Genomic DNA, 18,023 nt, shown 5'->3' on the forward strand with positions numbered 1-18,023 from the left:
TTAGCCAAGATTCATTGTCTTAGTTGTGTGCTTAAGCATTGCATGATCCCAGAACAAGCAAGCAGAAGACCTAGAGATGGGATGTTTGACATTGAGGCACGCCTGTTTCACTCTATTGAAGCAGACTGGTTCGAATTTAAACGCTGTGTCGAGGGTTGTATTAAATCTCTGTGATCACATGACAAATGACATTTGAGGCTTCACACGGCACAATGAAACACTGACTAATTAGAATCCACTGTGGCGCTTCCTTCATTATAAGGAGTCAATGATGCTGAAATACCTAGTAAATTGACATTTCAAAACACTGTACACTTTCAAGTATGGACAATGAGTCAGAATGAAGACACAGCTGCTTAAGACTGACTGTTTTAGTTTTTATTTTGGTGGAACTGGAATCAGATTGACGTGTTAATCGTTTGGAAGTTTGTGGCTGCTATAATTGCGGATGACCACTAGATGTCACTGGTAGCTTCCGTCTTCAGAGTCGTATATTAGAGAGTCTTGTCAACTCAAACATAATCATGGGCGCCATGTTAGATACATGTGTAACTTACAGTGCAACCCTACGGGATGGATGTGCTGTTGAAATAAATCCGTTTATTTTCACCATTAACGGGCCTATAAATGTTATTGCCAACGTCTGTCAATATGTTAAGTATCCCAGCGTCTACTCGCCTTAAATATCTTAAATGAGCCTGTAAAATGTTTTGTAGCCCAATCACCTCATCAGTCACAGAGCTGTACATGGACATAAATTACATACACATATGGGTTTCACAGTATATTAGATGTTAGCGCCGTTTAGATAACTAGCTAGCATAAAGCTCACGTAAGGCTTGGTTAACTTCAAACATTTTTAAAGTGGTGTTGGGCGTTTTTTAGATCAATGTATACATTATTATGATAGTATGAGTTTATTTTTCCTATATTAAATCTTAACAAATGTCAAAGAGAGACACTGACATTTACCTCACATGATAGGGAGAAATCAGTTAACAACCAGTTCTTCCTTTTAATCTTCTGCTCCCTAATCTTCTTTCTCCGTTTTGGTCCACTGAAGAAACGGTTGAGTTTCCTCCGTAGTTTCCTGATCCTGACACATATTTCAACTTTTAATCTAATTTTATTCAGATATTGTCACTTGTCTATGAGTGAAGCTTGGTTAGGTGTGCCCTACATTCAATGGGTGTACCTAACATGGCGCCTATGAGACACGTGACCAGCTCAGAACCAATCAGCATAGCGGGACAAGTCAGACGGTCCATTCCCTTAGTTGGTTAAACTCTCCGATATACGGCTTTGATGCTTCCATGCTTTCGAGTACAACCAAGGAGAAGCCCCAAAAGGTTCACAAGGCTTCATCTGCCCATCTCTTCATATTAACAGTAGAAACAAAACGACCGCACAAAACAGGTGTTAGCATGCTATCACACATGGTTAATCAGTGGTTCACCCTGTTAAGAACTGTTATGGCTTCATGTTGCAGGCTTTTTCTCTTCTGCATCTCAGGGTCCTGTACCTGCACCCAAAGGTCAGTACAGTCATTCAATATAATCCCTCTTGCAATCCACGTCATGGCCTTGGAATTCAGCAGTGACCAGCTGGATGTGGACAGACCTATACACGTGAATTTATTTCAGTTTAAAAAATAAATAAAAAAATTGGCTGGCTGGTAGCGTCCAACAATGTACTATAGAGCTGACCTTTTGAAACAATAATCAGTTTTTACTTGAAAAAAGCAAACAATAAATTAATTTAATTTATTTATTTGTTATGGTTCAGAACACATTTTTGTCACTAAGATACGATTCCAAGTTTAGATTAGTTTAGATATGTTTTGTTTTTGTTTTTTTGGTGAGAAAACTGCAGCCTGTCTGCAAAACGAAGAGAACAGACCTCCTCCGAAGCAATCACCACTGCTGATGATTGATGAGAAAACCTTTTAGCCTGAGAATCTCTAGATAATTCAGCCCTTTGACCTTCCAGAAAACAATGGGTAATCTTAATGAGCTAAAGCAGGTAGGGCTGGAACTAATTAGCAGATTTAAGAGATCATCAGACAACAGCAGAGCTACCAAACCACCACCATCCTTTATACATGTCATTCTCGAAGAGGATAAAACCCTCGGGGGTTATCTGAGGGTGCAGGAGTGTCTGATAAAATACTCAGCAGGTAACGAGACGAGAGAAGACAAAACTAATGAAAAACAGTCAATCTCTGATGCAACTGTACCCAAACCTGCTGTTCAGACTGCGCAGGGATGGACGCGGAGACAAATTGCAGAACATGCTCTTTTCATTAACACAAAAACATGTTTTTTTGCTGCCAAATGGCGGTTACCATGGTGACAGTACCTTTACTGCAGCCAGTTTGTGAATCAGACGGCTCCTCTGTGGCTGTGCTGCTGTCCCCACCCCATTCATTACACACACTTCTCTGTCCCACTGAGGCCTTCACTTTCAGCTTTCTCTGATTGATCGCTCATAACATTCAGAAACAAGGACGTAAATAAATATAAATCCCATCAGGCGTTCAGATTCTCAGCTGATAAATGTCAATTACTTCAGAGCAACAGGCGGGGTTTCTACTTCCTGTGCAAAATAAATGCTGACGTCAAGAACAGGGTGGTTATCAAGAAGAAATTTAATTCATCAGATATTCTCTAATCCGATTACAGTGCACATCAGCTAAATTAACCAATTGAAGATTAAATGAATAACGATGTATACATCATTTATGTATTGTGTATTTATTGTTTTACATCGTTGTTTTTAATTCATTATTTCCATAAATATATATATACACATTACATTTAATGTAATGTATGGATTTATGATTATATAAAATATTTACATTTTGGATATATATTTTATATATTATCCTAGATTCATATTTATATTTTGATAAATAACTACTATTGAAATAATAAATAAATAACTACTGTTGAGATTTAAATCCATAAGGAAGGAGGAAAATTGTAATGTACTGTGGTGAAGAGAAGGGTTCGCTTCTTCCCACTCCTTTCTGGGTGTGTCAAAGCAAATGTTCAAGTGAACATTATTGGCTTGCCTTCTGTCGTGTAATTTCATAACTTTCTTTTGTTTTTATATGCCTCTTTTACTTGTCTGTGTTCTTTTACATGTTCAAAATAAAATTCAATATAACAAAAAATATTTAATACAACAAACTTTTTATATAAGACATATAAGCATATAAGCTTATATCCCCGTATGATATACATATACCCTTTATTCAATATTTTTTCCCTGTGTCATTTCACATTATTACACATAACTTAACTAACTCTGAACTTATTTGTTTTGGTATGTATGGATTACTTGGGTTGTTACCAACACCTGGTGAAATGTTATGTTAATCTTATGTTTACTATGAAAAACTGTGATGTGTTCAATACTTATTTTTCCCGCTGTAGTTCCCCCCTTTATATGCATATGTACTGGCATTTTGTGTATATGCAACATATATGTAACTGAAACAATGTACTATGCAATATACTGTATATACTCGTAAATAACATCATGATGATTAGTTTAGTTAGCCATTACAGGCTGGAATTGCTGATCAGAATTGCATGTTGCTCAGCCTGAAGTTGAGGCCATCCCATCTAAACCGAGCAGTATTTTTTACAATCACTGAAAACATAAAGGGTGGATTTTTTTTGGATTTGTTTTTGCACAAAGATACTTTTGTAATGTTGGATAAAATGCTTTTAAATATGTCTTGTTTGTATACTCAGATTTTTTCATTGAGATCTTTATGAAATATTTCTAGCTTCAATATGGGATGGTCAGATGTTAAAGTAATAGTTTTTGTTTTGTTTTGTTTTGTTTTACAGTAAAGTCTATTCTGCTTTTATTGTGATTACATCGTCAATCCAGGAGGGGGCACTGCTTCACCATCTAATCTAGCTGCACCGACTTAAAAGGTTGGATACCCCTGGGATCTCAACAGTCTGAAGTCAAGACACTGTCAGCTGTCATTTGTTGATGTGGTTGATGTTTTGGAAAACACCAAGTCTCAGATAACCTTCAACATATTGTAAAGTTGCTGACGAAAAACAAAAAACAAAAACAAAAAACAAAAAAAAACAGAAACTGCAGCATTTCTTAGCAGGAGTGCATCAGTGTAAAATGATTTTCACTGAGAGCCTCTCATCCAAATAAGAAAAGTTGTTGAGAGTGCTGCCGTGAGAGAAACGGTTCAAAACTGAAAAATAAAGAGTAATGAAGCCACATTTATTATGCACCAGTCAACAGATTTGCCAGGGTATTCTTTTATGATACGAACTAACACTGAATCAGGAATAAACAAGAAGAGAGCGGCTGATGGGCCTTTTTTTCTCCTCCTTGTCTGTCTCCCTTTCATTCCATTTTCATGTTAATATTGAAAAAAACATCAGATACATCAAAAGGATCCTCTTTATGATGGGTATCATGGGGAACGTGGTCTCTGGTTGGAGAACAAATACAACTTGCATTGACCTCATTTGTGCTGTAAATATTTGAAGGTGCAACAATGACATACATGCACGATTTCCCTCCGCCCCTCTCTTCTCTTTACAAAGCCCGCTACAGAAAGACCAAAGAGCAGCTCTGTGAGGCCACAGATTCCGAAATAAAATCTGCAGTACAGCACATCCTGCTCTTACCTTGCCAGCTGTCGTTGCAGACGCAGAGCTTTTCCCCGGTCAGGTCACAGTATCCGTGATCCGGGCTGCCACAGTTGTTTCTGCAGTACGGGATGTCACAGGCCTCTCCTTTCCAGTACTCCTCGCACTCGCAGTACACTCGACCCGCAACAGAGTTTGCCGTGCTGCATCGGCCGTGGCCTGAACAGTTGTTGGGACAAGAGTTTATCCTGGGGGAAAGAGACACAGTCAGGTAGAGCGGGATTAGAAGGTTATACAGAACTGAAGGCAAAGAGTTCAGTGTGTGTTGGACCAGAACAGCGACACAAAGTGGCAAAGCATATGCAAGAAATAATTTAAAGCTGCACTTATCAACATTTCCATTTACAATGATTTCATAATAATAATCGATTCAATACTTCCTTTGAGAAGATAGCCCCAAACGCATGGTTGCTCCGTGTCTGCTGGAAATTTTAAAACCAGAGCTGTTAACATGATAATGAGTGTTTTTTCCTCGCGGCATTTGCTCCTCCTTGCTCCCATTTTCCCCATTTCACAAAAAAAATAAATAAATAAAAATACAAAATGTCAGTATAAACCAAGGAAATGTATGATTTTACATAACTGTTGTCTGATTATGTTTCAAGTTACACAGTTAAGAAAAACAATGCACTCTGGTAATTGTGACAGAGATATTAGCTTTCACATTGTGTGTGCCTCGTATTTAAACAATACCATGTTTTTTTCTTATTAATCAGTATGTTTCAATATTTTTTCCATTTTAAATTCTTGGTTAATTCCCTTTTTAGTTTCAAAAGATACCGGACCTTGTCTTTTAGCTTGTCATGTTTTTTCCCTCCCCTGTGATTGCTGTCGTCTGTCTTGCCTTGTCTTAAGTCTTATCCCATCAATCTGTGTATTTACAGCGCCGTCTTTTCCCTTGTGAAGTCGTCTGTTGAGTTACCTGCATGTTGTCTTGTTGTTCGCTCCTTTAATCCCAGATGCTGAGTGCCTTAGGTTTTTACTTTCCTTTGTTCCCCTGTTTGTCTGTTAGTTCAATGACACCTTTGGGCTGTGGACTCATCTGCTCGTCTGCTTTTGTTCTTTATTTTTTTAGTCCCCATTAAATTAGTTTTAAGTTGGTCATCCCGTCTTTCCTCACTGTGTTGGGTCCTTCCATAATCACACAAACAGATCTATCATTTTCACAGAGATGTACTTCCAATTCCTGAAGGCTCCATGTCTCAGTCATGTGTGAATGTACCTGAGCCCCCTGAGAAAACTCAGATGTGATGCAATGAGAAAACAATAGGACACAGATGGATCTGGATGGATATCATTTTAAACGAGATAAAACTGAGATGCAGCTGGAAGACCAACACCGAGACTGAGAATGGGAGATCAGCTAAGAGGCACAGGGAGTCTGAGGTAGCCTACTAGAAAAAAACATTTATATAAAGAAATTCTACATAAAAATCCAAACTGTGAACAATGAAACATTGATTTTCCAAAACATTATGCACAGTTCCTCTGCGATATCAGATAAATAAAGATGCTGAGGGAGATAGAGAGATTGAGGGGGAAGGACCAGAGGGAGAAAATCATCCTTTGTTAATTCAGAAAGCCGGTTTTCTACTGTGACAAGAGGGTCGTCATGACAACCTTTATCTTCTCTCAGTGTGAGCCTGTGTTGAAAGCCTTGAGGCTGTGTGTCCGTACGCCAACTGTCCTCACTCCTCCGGTAAATTCAAGCAGCCACGTATCATTCAATTTTCCATCATGGCCGTCATTACAGACACAAAGCAGTCTGCACTGTGTCTCTTTCTGGGACTTTGTGTAAGTCTGCTTTGTGTCTGCAGGTAAAAAAACAAACCATGAACCACTAAGGATTACTAGCTTCTGTTTTGCTTCTGCATCTCATTTTCCACCGGTGCCCCTCTGGCGAGCTACCACTCACCCCACAGACCTTACATGTGAGTACAAACCTCAACTTTCAATGGTCTGGGAAAGTTTAGCACACAGGAAACCTTCACAGAGTTCATGAAAAACAGATATTGTTTGCAGTTGACATTTTTATAGATGCCTCTTTTCAGCTGGAGGTCAATTGAAAAACGACTGTTCAAGTACTACAATACTACAGGGTCTCGAAAAAGGACCCAAAGTTCAAACTGCAGTTCCACTAATGTCTACAAGGCAAGCAACACTAAAAATAAGGATAATGAGTGGGAAACTGATACTGCCTGTTCCATATATATTCAATGCAGCCTATAATGCATGAAGATTCTTACAATTTTACTATTCTTAGATGTTGCCAAGCAGCTGGTGATGAAAATGAAGCCAGCAACGGCAATTAAAGCCACTTGAGGCTGGTTGCAAGTCAATGCCCACGGACCCTCCTCCATGTTTAAATGTCCAACTTTACAGCTGAAATAAACTGAATTTCTCCATTCATGACAACTGTATGGAGAGAATTTTTATAGAAATCACCCATTTAAATAATATCAAAGCTTCAATTTATGCGTAGTTAATAGTGTTTTGACTGACAGGTTTCTAGCTGGCTGATTCATTTCCACTCACACTCCACCTCTGACCATTTTTGAATTAGCAGAGTTAGGTGGAGGTGGTCGGCAGTTGATGTCACAGATTGTTCGTCCATCTTTAAACACATCGATCAGCCACAACATTAAAACTGCTGACAGGAAAAATGAATAGCATTAACCATCTTGTGACAATTCAATGTTCTGGGAAACTTGTGGACCTGGCATTCATGTGGATGTTACTTAGACATGTTGCAACCACCTAGACCAGACCAGACACCCCCACCCCATGGCAATGACACTCCTTCCCCAGTAGGATGCAGCCTGACACAGACACACACAAAAACACCTTAGCAACAACTCAAAGAACATGAAGAACAGCACAAGGTGTTGACCTGGCCTCAGATTCACTAGACTCGGAGGCCCCCACTAACAAAATTCTGTTTCCAGACACCACAGGACACCCTCAGAAGGCCCATGTCCATTCTCTGATGAGTCTCAACTGTTTTGGAGGCACAAGGAAGACATGCACAATATTAGTCATAATATTAAGCTGTCGTTCCTGAAGTTCAAACCTTTTTTACTTTGGTTTCTTCCCACTGCGAACACAGTCTCTCAATTACCTTAATCTTGCCCTTCACTAAAAACTGCTCCTCTCTTTAGTCTATAAACAAGGTGTCTTCTACAAAACTCCCAATTTTTAAATACTGTAAAACTAGAATTTTGTGTGCTTTGAAAGAGAGGCTCTAGAAAAAGGAACATTAATCTCATAACAGTCCATGAGCCTGTTGCGCAGCTTCTCCGTCTCTGTGGAGCTCTTTCACAGCGGACTGACTTGACCACAGGAGACATCACATTTGATTAATGATGGCTCAGCTCCAGTGCGTGATCCATTAAGCCTCGTCGGCGAGCGTTCATAAAAAACACATCCCTGCTCACCTTTATTAATTTTTATTAATCACACATGTGCTTTTCCAAAGTGTCTCTTCTGAAAAGGTCACTTAACAAACTGCAGCTGCGACTCGCCAGTGCCGCAAATTAATTAGCTAATGTTGCATTTAATCTACTGCCATCATTAGACACGTCACATTAGCTAGCTGATGCTAAATGATGCATTATATTTGACCCATTTTTCAGTACATGTGCTCTTTATTTAGTTTAGGTCACTGTACGTGGGGGCAGCAATGATGGCTAAGGTGCAGAGAGCAAACTGGACATTGTGACATTATTGAGATCAACAGTTTTTTAGTTTGTTTGTTTTTCCTAGTTTGGCATAGCCAAAGTTTTTATCAGAATATAAGCCTAGTTACACTCCATTTGTGGGGTGAATTTCAACCGGAGTAACACTGATAAAAATATAGCTCTGTAAGCAAAATGATTTGCTTGAAGTCCTCCAAACAGTCAGAGCCAATTTGTTGCAAACAAATTAAACTCCACGGGAGGGCCGGGTTTCAAGAAATTGATTTTCCGATTCAGGCTGATCTCCATCTGAAAGATCCGATATATAGATTCATAATATCCTTGGATCGATTTTTAAAATGCTTGCCCTTTCCTTCATCCTCTCATTAGAAATCCCTCTGTGGACTGATCTTATGTGGTGGGCTCGTGAGATTTGTCAAGCAAAAGCAGTCTCACCAAAATATCCAAAATATGACCAAAACCAACTCTAAGAGCGCCGTCAGGCCTGAAATCTGACTGGATTTAAAGAGTATGATGACCGAGACGAGCTGCACTGAGGCAAAGCCATGTGCCATACGCTCCACCTAACTGCGTCTCTTTCCCCGAGGATACTCTTCTGTCCATCACCCCAAACAGTCCCACCCAAATGATTTGATTGGCCCAGCAGATCTTTGCCAGAGTATGATGTGTGCTCAATGGAGCTACTCCAGACTAAGACAAGTAATCTCACAACAAATTAATAATAATAATAATAATAATAATAATTATCGTCAGTTTGTCTGATCTGGAGGCAAGCTTTTTGCAGTTAATCTAAAGTAGCCATACAATAAATACCAACTATGGGAAACAAAACTAAAAGTATTTGTGGACAGCAGCATCTATTCATGACTTTGCCTCCACAGAGAAAAATCATTCTTAAAGAGAGCTGACCTTTGTCAGTTCTGCAACTCTAGACGTAAGGGCAGCCATTTTAGTATTTACGACAGACTCCTCAGAATCATCTCATCTAGTTCATCGCATTTCGACATTTACAATTCAATCACTGAACTACTTACACTGTGCAATCACATAACTCACTGTTAAAACAGCATTACTAAACTGTATTGAAACTTAAGCAGCAAAATGAACACACATCAGAAATGTCCTAACTGGTTTTCTCTCCAATGAATGCATGGCCAGTCCATTCCAAAACTCACTATATTCTGCAAAAATGTATGCGAACTGGCTGCACCAGTGTTCAAAGAAAAAAAAAACGATCCCGAGTGCGTTTGCATCTGCACTTCAAACAGAAGCTGCCTTAACATGAGAGTCTACTAGAACAATGTGGTCGATTAGAAGCCATGTTGAAATCGCACATCGCAGGATGTGTCAGAAGTACTCCTGATGCTGATCATGCCTCTGCTTATATCCAATAAGCAGAGGCATGATGACAAAATATACATTAGTGGTAGTGACCAACCGTGACTATTAGTGATAGACCATTTGTTGTGAGTACTCATTCAGCATGTGTTTAGCATGTGTTTAGCATGTTTCACCTGCACTAGCTGTTCCCATGTTTCTGATTCTTAAAGTACTGTACTTATCACTTCCATCAGCTTACTTGTTCTTTGCTCCAGTGAGGACAATGGTTACGCTGCAAAGTTGGGCCTCTGATTCTGTCAATATCTCCCAGAGGTAGGATAGGAAAGGAAGGAGAGAAAAAAAACTCTGGACATACGAGTAGGCTATGCTGAAACCAGTCAGGTTGTAAGCAGCATCGCTGAAGAAGTGAAGCAGCGCATAGCCGGACGTCGTCACAACCTCTGGGACCGTCTCGTTACTCCTGGTCTCTGGCACCACCAGACCACTGAGGAAGACAGAAAAGGAACAAGGCAGGAATAAGACAGATAAACAAAAAGTCACAGTAGTATAATAGGTTTCGAGTTATTGTTATTATTTTGAATGTAGACTGAAAGAACCACAGGATGAAAAGGATTGCATTTCAGCAATTGTGGACATTACGAAAAACATGAGTGATCCGTTTTGTAAAGTCAAACCATGTTGCAGTGCATTAGAATTTTGTTAATCAGAAAGAGGACATATTTTGCATATTTTGACAGTTTATTCTCTGGTTGGGATGTTTCTGCAAATGTAGCCGACCCACACTTCGTCTGAGCTTCCTCCCTGCCATTACCGTTAATGTAAATTGTATTTAACAACGCAAAATGAACAATTACTGTAGGTGATAACGCTCCACAAGTCTTGCTTTTGTATAATCAAATGGACGATTTTTTTTTGTTTGTTTTGTTTTGTTTTTTTGGAATGGGCCAATGAACCCCTTCATGGGAGCATGTAAACTCTTAACAGGAGATAAGCCTCAATGGATTAGAGTGGGAAGTGGGAGGTTGCAAATTATTGCAGTTTATTACAGTTTTAATAAATTTGTGTGAAATGAAAGAGTCCCACCCACGTGCTTGTAGATTGTCCTTTGGGGGAGAAAAGAATGGAATAAGCTTCAGAAAAAGAAGTGGCATTCAGGGATAATGGGAGTAATTGCACTATTTTTTTTCTATTATCACTGTATTGTGGTATGGTGGCAATTATGTGGCCCATTGTTTGGCCATATGTGGAGTCATTTGACTGCACAAGTGCAGATTTATTGGTGCTTTTGAAGCAGTGCCAAAGGCTACCTGAGTCATTTCCATATTTCCTCCTATTCCTATACAGAGTAGAAGGCTCTTACCTGAAGACTGCAATCAAAGGGGCATAAATGGAGTCTCCGTCATAGACGTACATGTGGTCCCAGCTGCACTCCGTGGCAAAGTGATTGAAGCGTAGCCTGAGTGCTGCATTAGGACTGGGTGACAGGGAGAGAGCAGAGAGAACACAGAATAGATAGAGATGACAAAAATACAGCTGATGAATATGTATTACCTGTATGCCTCATATGATTCTTACTTTTCAAAGCTGTCTCTGCTGTGGTTAAGATGTTAAATTGACACTACAGATACTCAGAAAAGCTTTTTGCTATAGTCCTTGTGGAGGGTGTCATATTGCTAATATACATCTCCTAGAAGCTGAAGTCGATATGTGTTTACATGAATAATGTTTGTTTTGAGGATCCTGGTTATGTGTAAAAATTACATTCTGGTTTCAAGACCCTGAAAACTGCTTTCATCTCAGTTTTGATAAACTTATTATGCTAAATGAAGCACCCTTAACACTGTGCAGGGAATCACTAGCTGTACTAGCTGTAGTAGACTCAGTTGTAGCAGGAATATGAGTCTGGTAAAACATTTAATTGTGGGGCGTGTTTGATTATATACACAGAACAAAATACTTCTGCACACAATTGGATAGTCCTCCAAGTAACATGGAGGGGGTGGAACGTATGACCTATACTGCACCCAGACACCAGGGGGAGCTCTAATTGCTTGGGCTTCACTTAGGAGGCACTGTTCCTCGGCCCATCTGTATACAGTCTATTGTACAACTACATCGATATTACTCTTGCGTCAATGTATCTACCAATTCCAAGAACAACTTGTGGGCAGTGAAGTGTGACTAGCTTCCAGGCTACTCACCACCAGGTTTCTAATCATCAGCCACCATATGTGGAAGCGCCTGCTCAGCTCAAGCTGCATACGTATTCAGTAAAATTATGATACTTATTGTTGTGATTCGTATCTAAACAGCGAAACTAAGGTGATTAAACAAGAAGATCACCATTGTATGTCTCATACCCATAATACACCAAAATCCTGCTATCAAATGAAGTAAAAATTTAGTCAACACTGAAGTGCCAATAATTGTACAGCAGAAATAAACAAGTCAACAGCTCGGTAATACAAAACAAAAGAGTTATGTTTAGAGTGCTTAGAGTTATGTGTATTTAAATTTGAGTGATTTGTTGCATGTCTGAATTACAACAGAAATCCAATGAGGACGGTCAAAACTGTTCTTCGAGGGTTTGTCCTTTTCTTGGATTCTACCAGTAGATGTACTGTGCGGTGAAAAAACAGTTAAAGTTCTAACTTGCCTTCAAGGGGATTACTGTAGCAAATTTCAAATTAGTGAATCATTCTAAATAACATGAGCTTGACTTGTGAGAACATTTCTTTTTTAGATAGCAGATGGTGCTAGCGTGGATAAAAACTGTTCGTCAAACACATTAGATACACCAAGCTGTTCTTTAGGACTTCCCAAGGATATCATGAACATCTTCAATGCTTAGCCCACAGTCAGTCAGAATACACTCATAAGGAATGTATTTTTTGTTCCAGATGTACCACTGGATACCCAACATGTATTGTCTGCAGGCGCTGCATGCCAGTAACAGAATAAAACAATAAATGCAGCTCTTGAGGTTTAATTCCACACCATCACTATCATCACTACATGCATTCAGTATGTGCAGCATGCATGAGTAGTAAATAGGCACAAAGCCACTCCGGAGCACAATAACTACATTGATAGACAAACTCCATGTATTAACGCAGCAATAAAGCTCCCTTTATCTGCAGCCCTTAAGCCACACACAAAAACAAGTTATTATCCTACTGGAACTAAGTACAATTAATGATTGGATGTGCGAGATAAAAACACTGGTACTTACTATCCTTCTATTAACCAAGTGCATTTGGTCTTGTACTTGTAGTTTACTGGGCCATCTGTGAGAGAGCCGGACAGGTCTGTAAGTCTGTAAAAAGAAAGACAGAGGAATTATTTAGCCTTTTATCTAATGATAATGCCACGGTTTAATGAGGGTACAGTTTAATGTGGTTTGGCTTTGCTCCCCACATGAAGAAAACAAACAAATAAAGAAAAACATAAATAAAAAATAAATAAAAAAACATTTGAAGCTGAAATCTGATCTTGTGACCCCTCCCAAACCAAGAGATACATTGCAACATCAGAGACTGTCAGCCAGATCATGGGACCCTTTGTAATTGTAACCACACTAAATGTTTAATTTAATTCGTAGATTAAGTATGACACAGTGATTAGATGAAGGGAAAGCAGACGAGAGGGGAGACAGGAATTTCATTTTCAATCAACTGAAAATAAAGGATGGAGGGATTTTTTTCCACAAACACAGACTTCCTTGTCATCTGGGAAAGCAAAAAATAGAATATAATTGAAACAATCCCTTTGTCGTTTCAGTCATTTTTAAAACTGAGAAACCGAATGAAATGCCGATTGTTAGACCTTCATTAAAATGTGTTGTAACCTGTTTACATAAGCAGGTTTTGTTCCATCAAGGCCGTATACTGCTTTGTGAACCACATTAATGTCTCAGCTAACTTTTCTGCTGCTTGCTTACAGCTAGTTTCTCTTTCTGTCCTACTTAATAAAATCAGAACGGGAATGAGACGTTTTGACAGTGCAGCCACCAATAGTCACCTCTCAGGCTAATGAAATATTAAACATTTAACACTTGTAAACCATGAGCCACAGTATATATATATCGTAGGTTTTACTAATTTAAAAAGGAATATTCCAAGATTTTTGAAAAAATAAATAAATAAATGAATGAATGAATAATTAGTCTGAAACTTGAACAAAGATTAGCTCTGCTTATTATAAAGAAAAAAATCGAAAACTCAGAAGCTTACAAATTATTCGATTTTTCATTGTGCAGAAACTATTTGTGAATTTAATAGAGGTTGCATGTTATTATAATTTCTTGATAAACAGATCTTGACAAGATTTTTCACCGGGTTCATATACCAACTGACAAAAAAGGCGGGAAGAATAATAATGGCTCATAGCAGGGCTGGGTTTAACAAAACACAACAGTTTCCATTGCAAATTAATATTCTTTTAAAAGATCAGATATCGATTTCATAAAATCCTCTGACATGTTTTTTTTAAGACATGCCATTTCCTGCATCTTCTCTTAAGAATCCTTGCAAGACTGTTGCTCAGTGAGATAAGTCCAAGTGTGAAGGAGATTGAAAACATGACAGAAGCTCAACCTGTCAGGACTGGTTGATTGAGTGGTAGGACCCAGGTGCAGAACAGCAGGAGATGAGGGAGGGGTTCCAACAAAAAATGATTTAATGATATCAAAATCTAACAGAAGGCGCTCCAGACATGGCAGGTAAATCCAAAAAAGAGAAAATCCTCAAGGAGACAAGAACATGGGTGAATCACAGGAACATATCAGACGACAAAAAAAAAAAAAAAAACAACATGGCAGGAAGCCATGCGCATAGCGTGATGACTAAAGCAACAGGACAGAATAAAGGGAAAGGCAGGGCTATATTTAGCCCGCACACATGGGCAGAGGGATGACGGGACACAGGTGAAGCCAATTAGGGTGGAGCATGCAAGGAAAAACCAATAAAGAAATCAAGAGGGGGGAAATGCAGGGAGTAGCACAAGACAGGAAACCAAGGAAGAACTTTACAAAATAAAACAGGTAACTCAGAACATGTTCAAGGTAAATGACAAAGACACAGAATCATGACATGAACTCTGAGAGCACCTGGAAGCTGACTGAATTTTAGTAGTATGATACAAATATACATGCAAGGTTAGTAATACTCAGACCTAGCTCACACTTGTGGCTTGTGTTTAATATTTAGACTTAGACTTGTTTTATAGTCATTCAACAAATGCACACACATCGGTGCATACTGGAGTTCTGTGAATACACATATTCACAGAAAATAAATGCAGGAAAGGCTTTAAAAACAAGTTAAAATTATTCAAAATTACTCATAGTACTTTAGTGTAACAATAAAATTGTGAAGCGGGTAATGAAAAAATTTTAAGCAACTTTGTCAAAGATTACAGAAAATCCTGCCATTGTATTCCGTATTTTGAAATGCAACCATTTCTTTCTTATGGTACACAGGTAAGTATGTGCACAGCATCTAATGAGCACATAAATCACTGTGTGCAGTGAATCTGACAAAAAAAAAAAAAACCTACTGAGCTTTTCATATTTTTTAGCCAAAAAAAATCGCCGAACATCATATTACCTGTGTTCACCATATTTTTCCTCAACTGATTTTTTTCCCCCTTCACCTCATTTTACCTCCCATCAAAGGAAGTGCCACCACAGCCCATGCAGCACCACCTGCCACCGTTTCATTATCACCTCAGAGATATCCAGTGTTCATACTTGCAGTAGCGTGCGCATCGAGCACTCCATTGAAATGAATGCCCCTGCTCTGAGGTGCAGCCAAATGGAGAGAAGTTCCATTCATGCATCACAGACTCCACCAGTCCTTTCATTATTCAACTCTGGGTTAATGTAGGTTGTACTTTCCCTTAGTATAAAAATATAAAAAAATATCCCTGTTTGGCTCCCCTTATGCTGGAATATAAGTTATTTTCATAGAATATTCTAACCTGTGGAAATAAATGCAGAAAAAGTGATATTATTTTCTGTACCAGCAGGTATAACAGGTGTCTCAGCCTGAGCTTTGACCAAAGGCGCCATTGTTGGCAGAATAACAATAACACTATGCTCGTGAGCAGATTAAACATGGCATCCCACTAATGTCAAAGTATGTTAGTGGAGCGCATTACTGTTGCCATAGCAATCCTGAAAGGACATATTCATGGGTAATTATAATAACCACAATGATGGTGTGCGTGAGCACAGTAAAAAAAAAAAAAAATGCCACAGCTGTCAATCAAAGTAGAGGGTATAGGTGAAAATGGAGACAAAGCCACACACACATATACACACACGCATGCGCAACACAACATATCTGCTTCAAGAACAGTGAAGACATCGCAGCCTCCCTCCATTTGGACAGTATGTTACTGTCTGAATGTGTGTGTGTGTGTGTGTGTGTGTGTGTGTGTGTGTCACTGTAGGCTATGCGGTCACATTGGCTCACATCCAGACCAGAAATAGAGACAGAAAGAAAGAAAAATGGATTGAGACTCATTTTTATTGTGCGTTTTTCCGGGAAGAAACATAAAACAAGATAAAAGAGACAATAAAATAAAGTAGTGGATAAAATCTGAAAGAATAAACAAATCATAAAGCAGGTCAAAGCCCTTGAGCTCATTCAAATATACAATTCAAGTCTCTTTTCACTGCTGTCGTGGCCACTTCAGCGGTAACAGTGAAAAGCCACGAGTCCAACAATGGAGGAGGAGGCTACGACAACAGCGCACCATAGCTGACATGCACCACCCCAGATAGGTAATTATAGGTCACCACAATGCAAAACAAAGATGTGTGATGTCCGCAATTTTCAAATTGATTGTTTTGGATCAATGAATTGGAAAGGTTAACCGAAGAGGTGTGGAGATACAGATATTTATGCGACCCATGAGCCATTTCGGCTAAAGTTTCAGTCGCCATTGTTGAAAGTGAAGGAGGAAGTAGAAACAAAAAAAATGACACAGCGCCAACTAGTGTTTGGCTTTTTACAGAGCGAGCCAGACTAACGATCGCACATGTATTAAATGTCTCTCACCGGGGTAGGGTACGTGCAGAGGTTATGGCATCTATGTCCACCAGTGCCCTAAAAGAACCTTTTCATCTCCATGGTCTTCAAAAGTGGCTTTAATTTTGTTAATTTTAACATGATGTGAGCCTTTTCATGACCATGTCAGACGAAACATAAGCTAAGTGTAGTGGCACTTATTTGAACTTGTTATTTATCTACTCCAGCTAGAGCTGTGCCTCATCTCAATGCTCCAAATCAATAAATGCAATTAAGCATTCGCTCTTGTGTTCTGCTCTGCCGTGCCGGTGCTGGCGCTGGTGCTGTTGCTGTTGCTGCTTTTGGAGCAGGTTGAAATTGGTGAATGGAGTAAAGCTTGCAAAACAAGTGCTGCTCTGGATTCAATAAGCCATGCCCATCACAGCATCTTCATTTCAAGGCTGCCTCGGCTCCTTCCCCGCAGTGTTCGTCTCATGAGCTTTGAACAGGAGGCAGCAGGTGAAACCGATCTCAGTGTGTAGACAACCTACAAACTGATGCGCTGCACCTACTGTAACATCATAACAAACCAAAATCCACTGGTCTGCATGTAGAGACATGTCTAGGTAATATCAAAAATAGAGATTATTTGGCATTTAAGCCAAATAACACAAATTTTCCCCTGTGTGTTTGATTGATGCCAAATTTAAACACATCGGAGAAGCTTAGGCAGCAAATAATAATGACTGTTATTTATACAATCATTGTCTCATTTGGTCAATTAGATAGATGACTGGGAGGTAGATCTTCTGGGCAATCTGACTCATTGTTTCAGTTCCGAAATGGTTTAAGCTCAGACGGCTGTTGTGTATTAACGACAGCAGCCCCTGCCTCATCTTTCCTTCCCACTTCAGAGGCACAGCTGCTGTTGTGCTTACACTGCTTACAAGCTCAAAGCATCATGAAGGGACTGTAGATGCACGCCAACTCATTTCTTTTTTTCTTTTTTTTTTTGAAACAACAAGCAACTGAGTGACTGTAACCCGACATTTGACCACCCTGTTCGATTCTGGCTCAGATGGTCAAACAAAATGATTGTTCTTTCCTTTTAGTTGGGGCTCACAGAAACACACTCTCACCGCCCTCGGAGCATGGGATTAAGAGCGCATCGGCCAAATGCACCGTTTCAGTGGAAGAGAGAGAGAAAGCAGCAGAAAGCAAACAGATTGCAGCACAGCGAGACACGGGCCACGTTAGATAATAAAATCCCACCAATGAAA

At 39.3% G+C, this 18,023-nt stretch overlaps 1 protein-coding gene across 5 annotated transcripts in view; it reads right to left on the reverse strand.

The window, feature by feature from the left end:
* The window catches only part of atrnl1a (attractin-like 1a), a 266,309-nt gene that overhangs the window by 221,720 nt on the left and 26,566 nt on the right, over positions 1-18,023 (reverse strand). For all 5 annotated transcript variants that reach the window (XM_047602954.1, XM_047602956.1, XM_047602955.1 and 2 more), the window contains exons 2-5: positions 12,963-13,046; positions 11,091-11,204; positions 10,086-10,214; positions 4,674-4,882 (exon numbers count right to left, since the gene is read on the reverse strand). In XM_047602954.1, the coding sequence (XP_047458910.1) occupies positions 4,674-4,882; positions 10,086-10,214; positions 11,091-11,204; positions 12,963-13,046 (536 nt within the window). The remainder of the gene's footprint in view (positions 1-4,673; positions 4,883-10,085; positions 10,215-11,090; positions 11,205-12,962; positions 13,047-18,023) is intronic.

Source organism: Mugil cephalus, chromosome 13 (assembly GCF_022458985.1).
Source record: "Mugil cephalus isolate CIBA_MC_2020 chromosome 13, CIBA_Mcephalus_1.1, whole genome shotgun sequence".
Taxonomy (NCBI): Eukaryota; Metazoa; Chordata; class Actinopteri; order Mugiliformes; family Mugilidae; genus Mugil; species Mugil cephalus.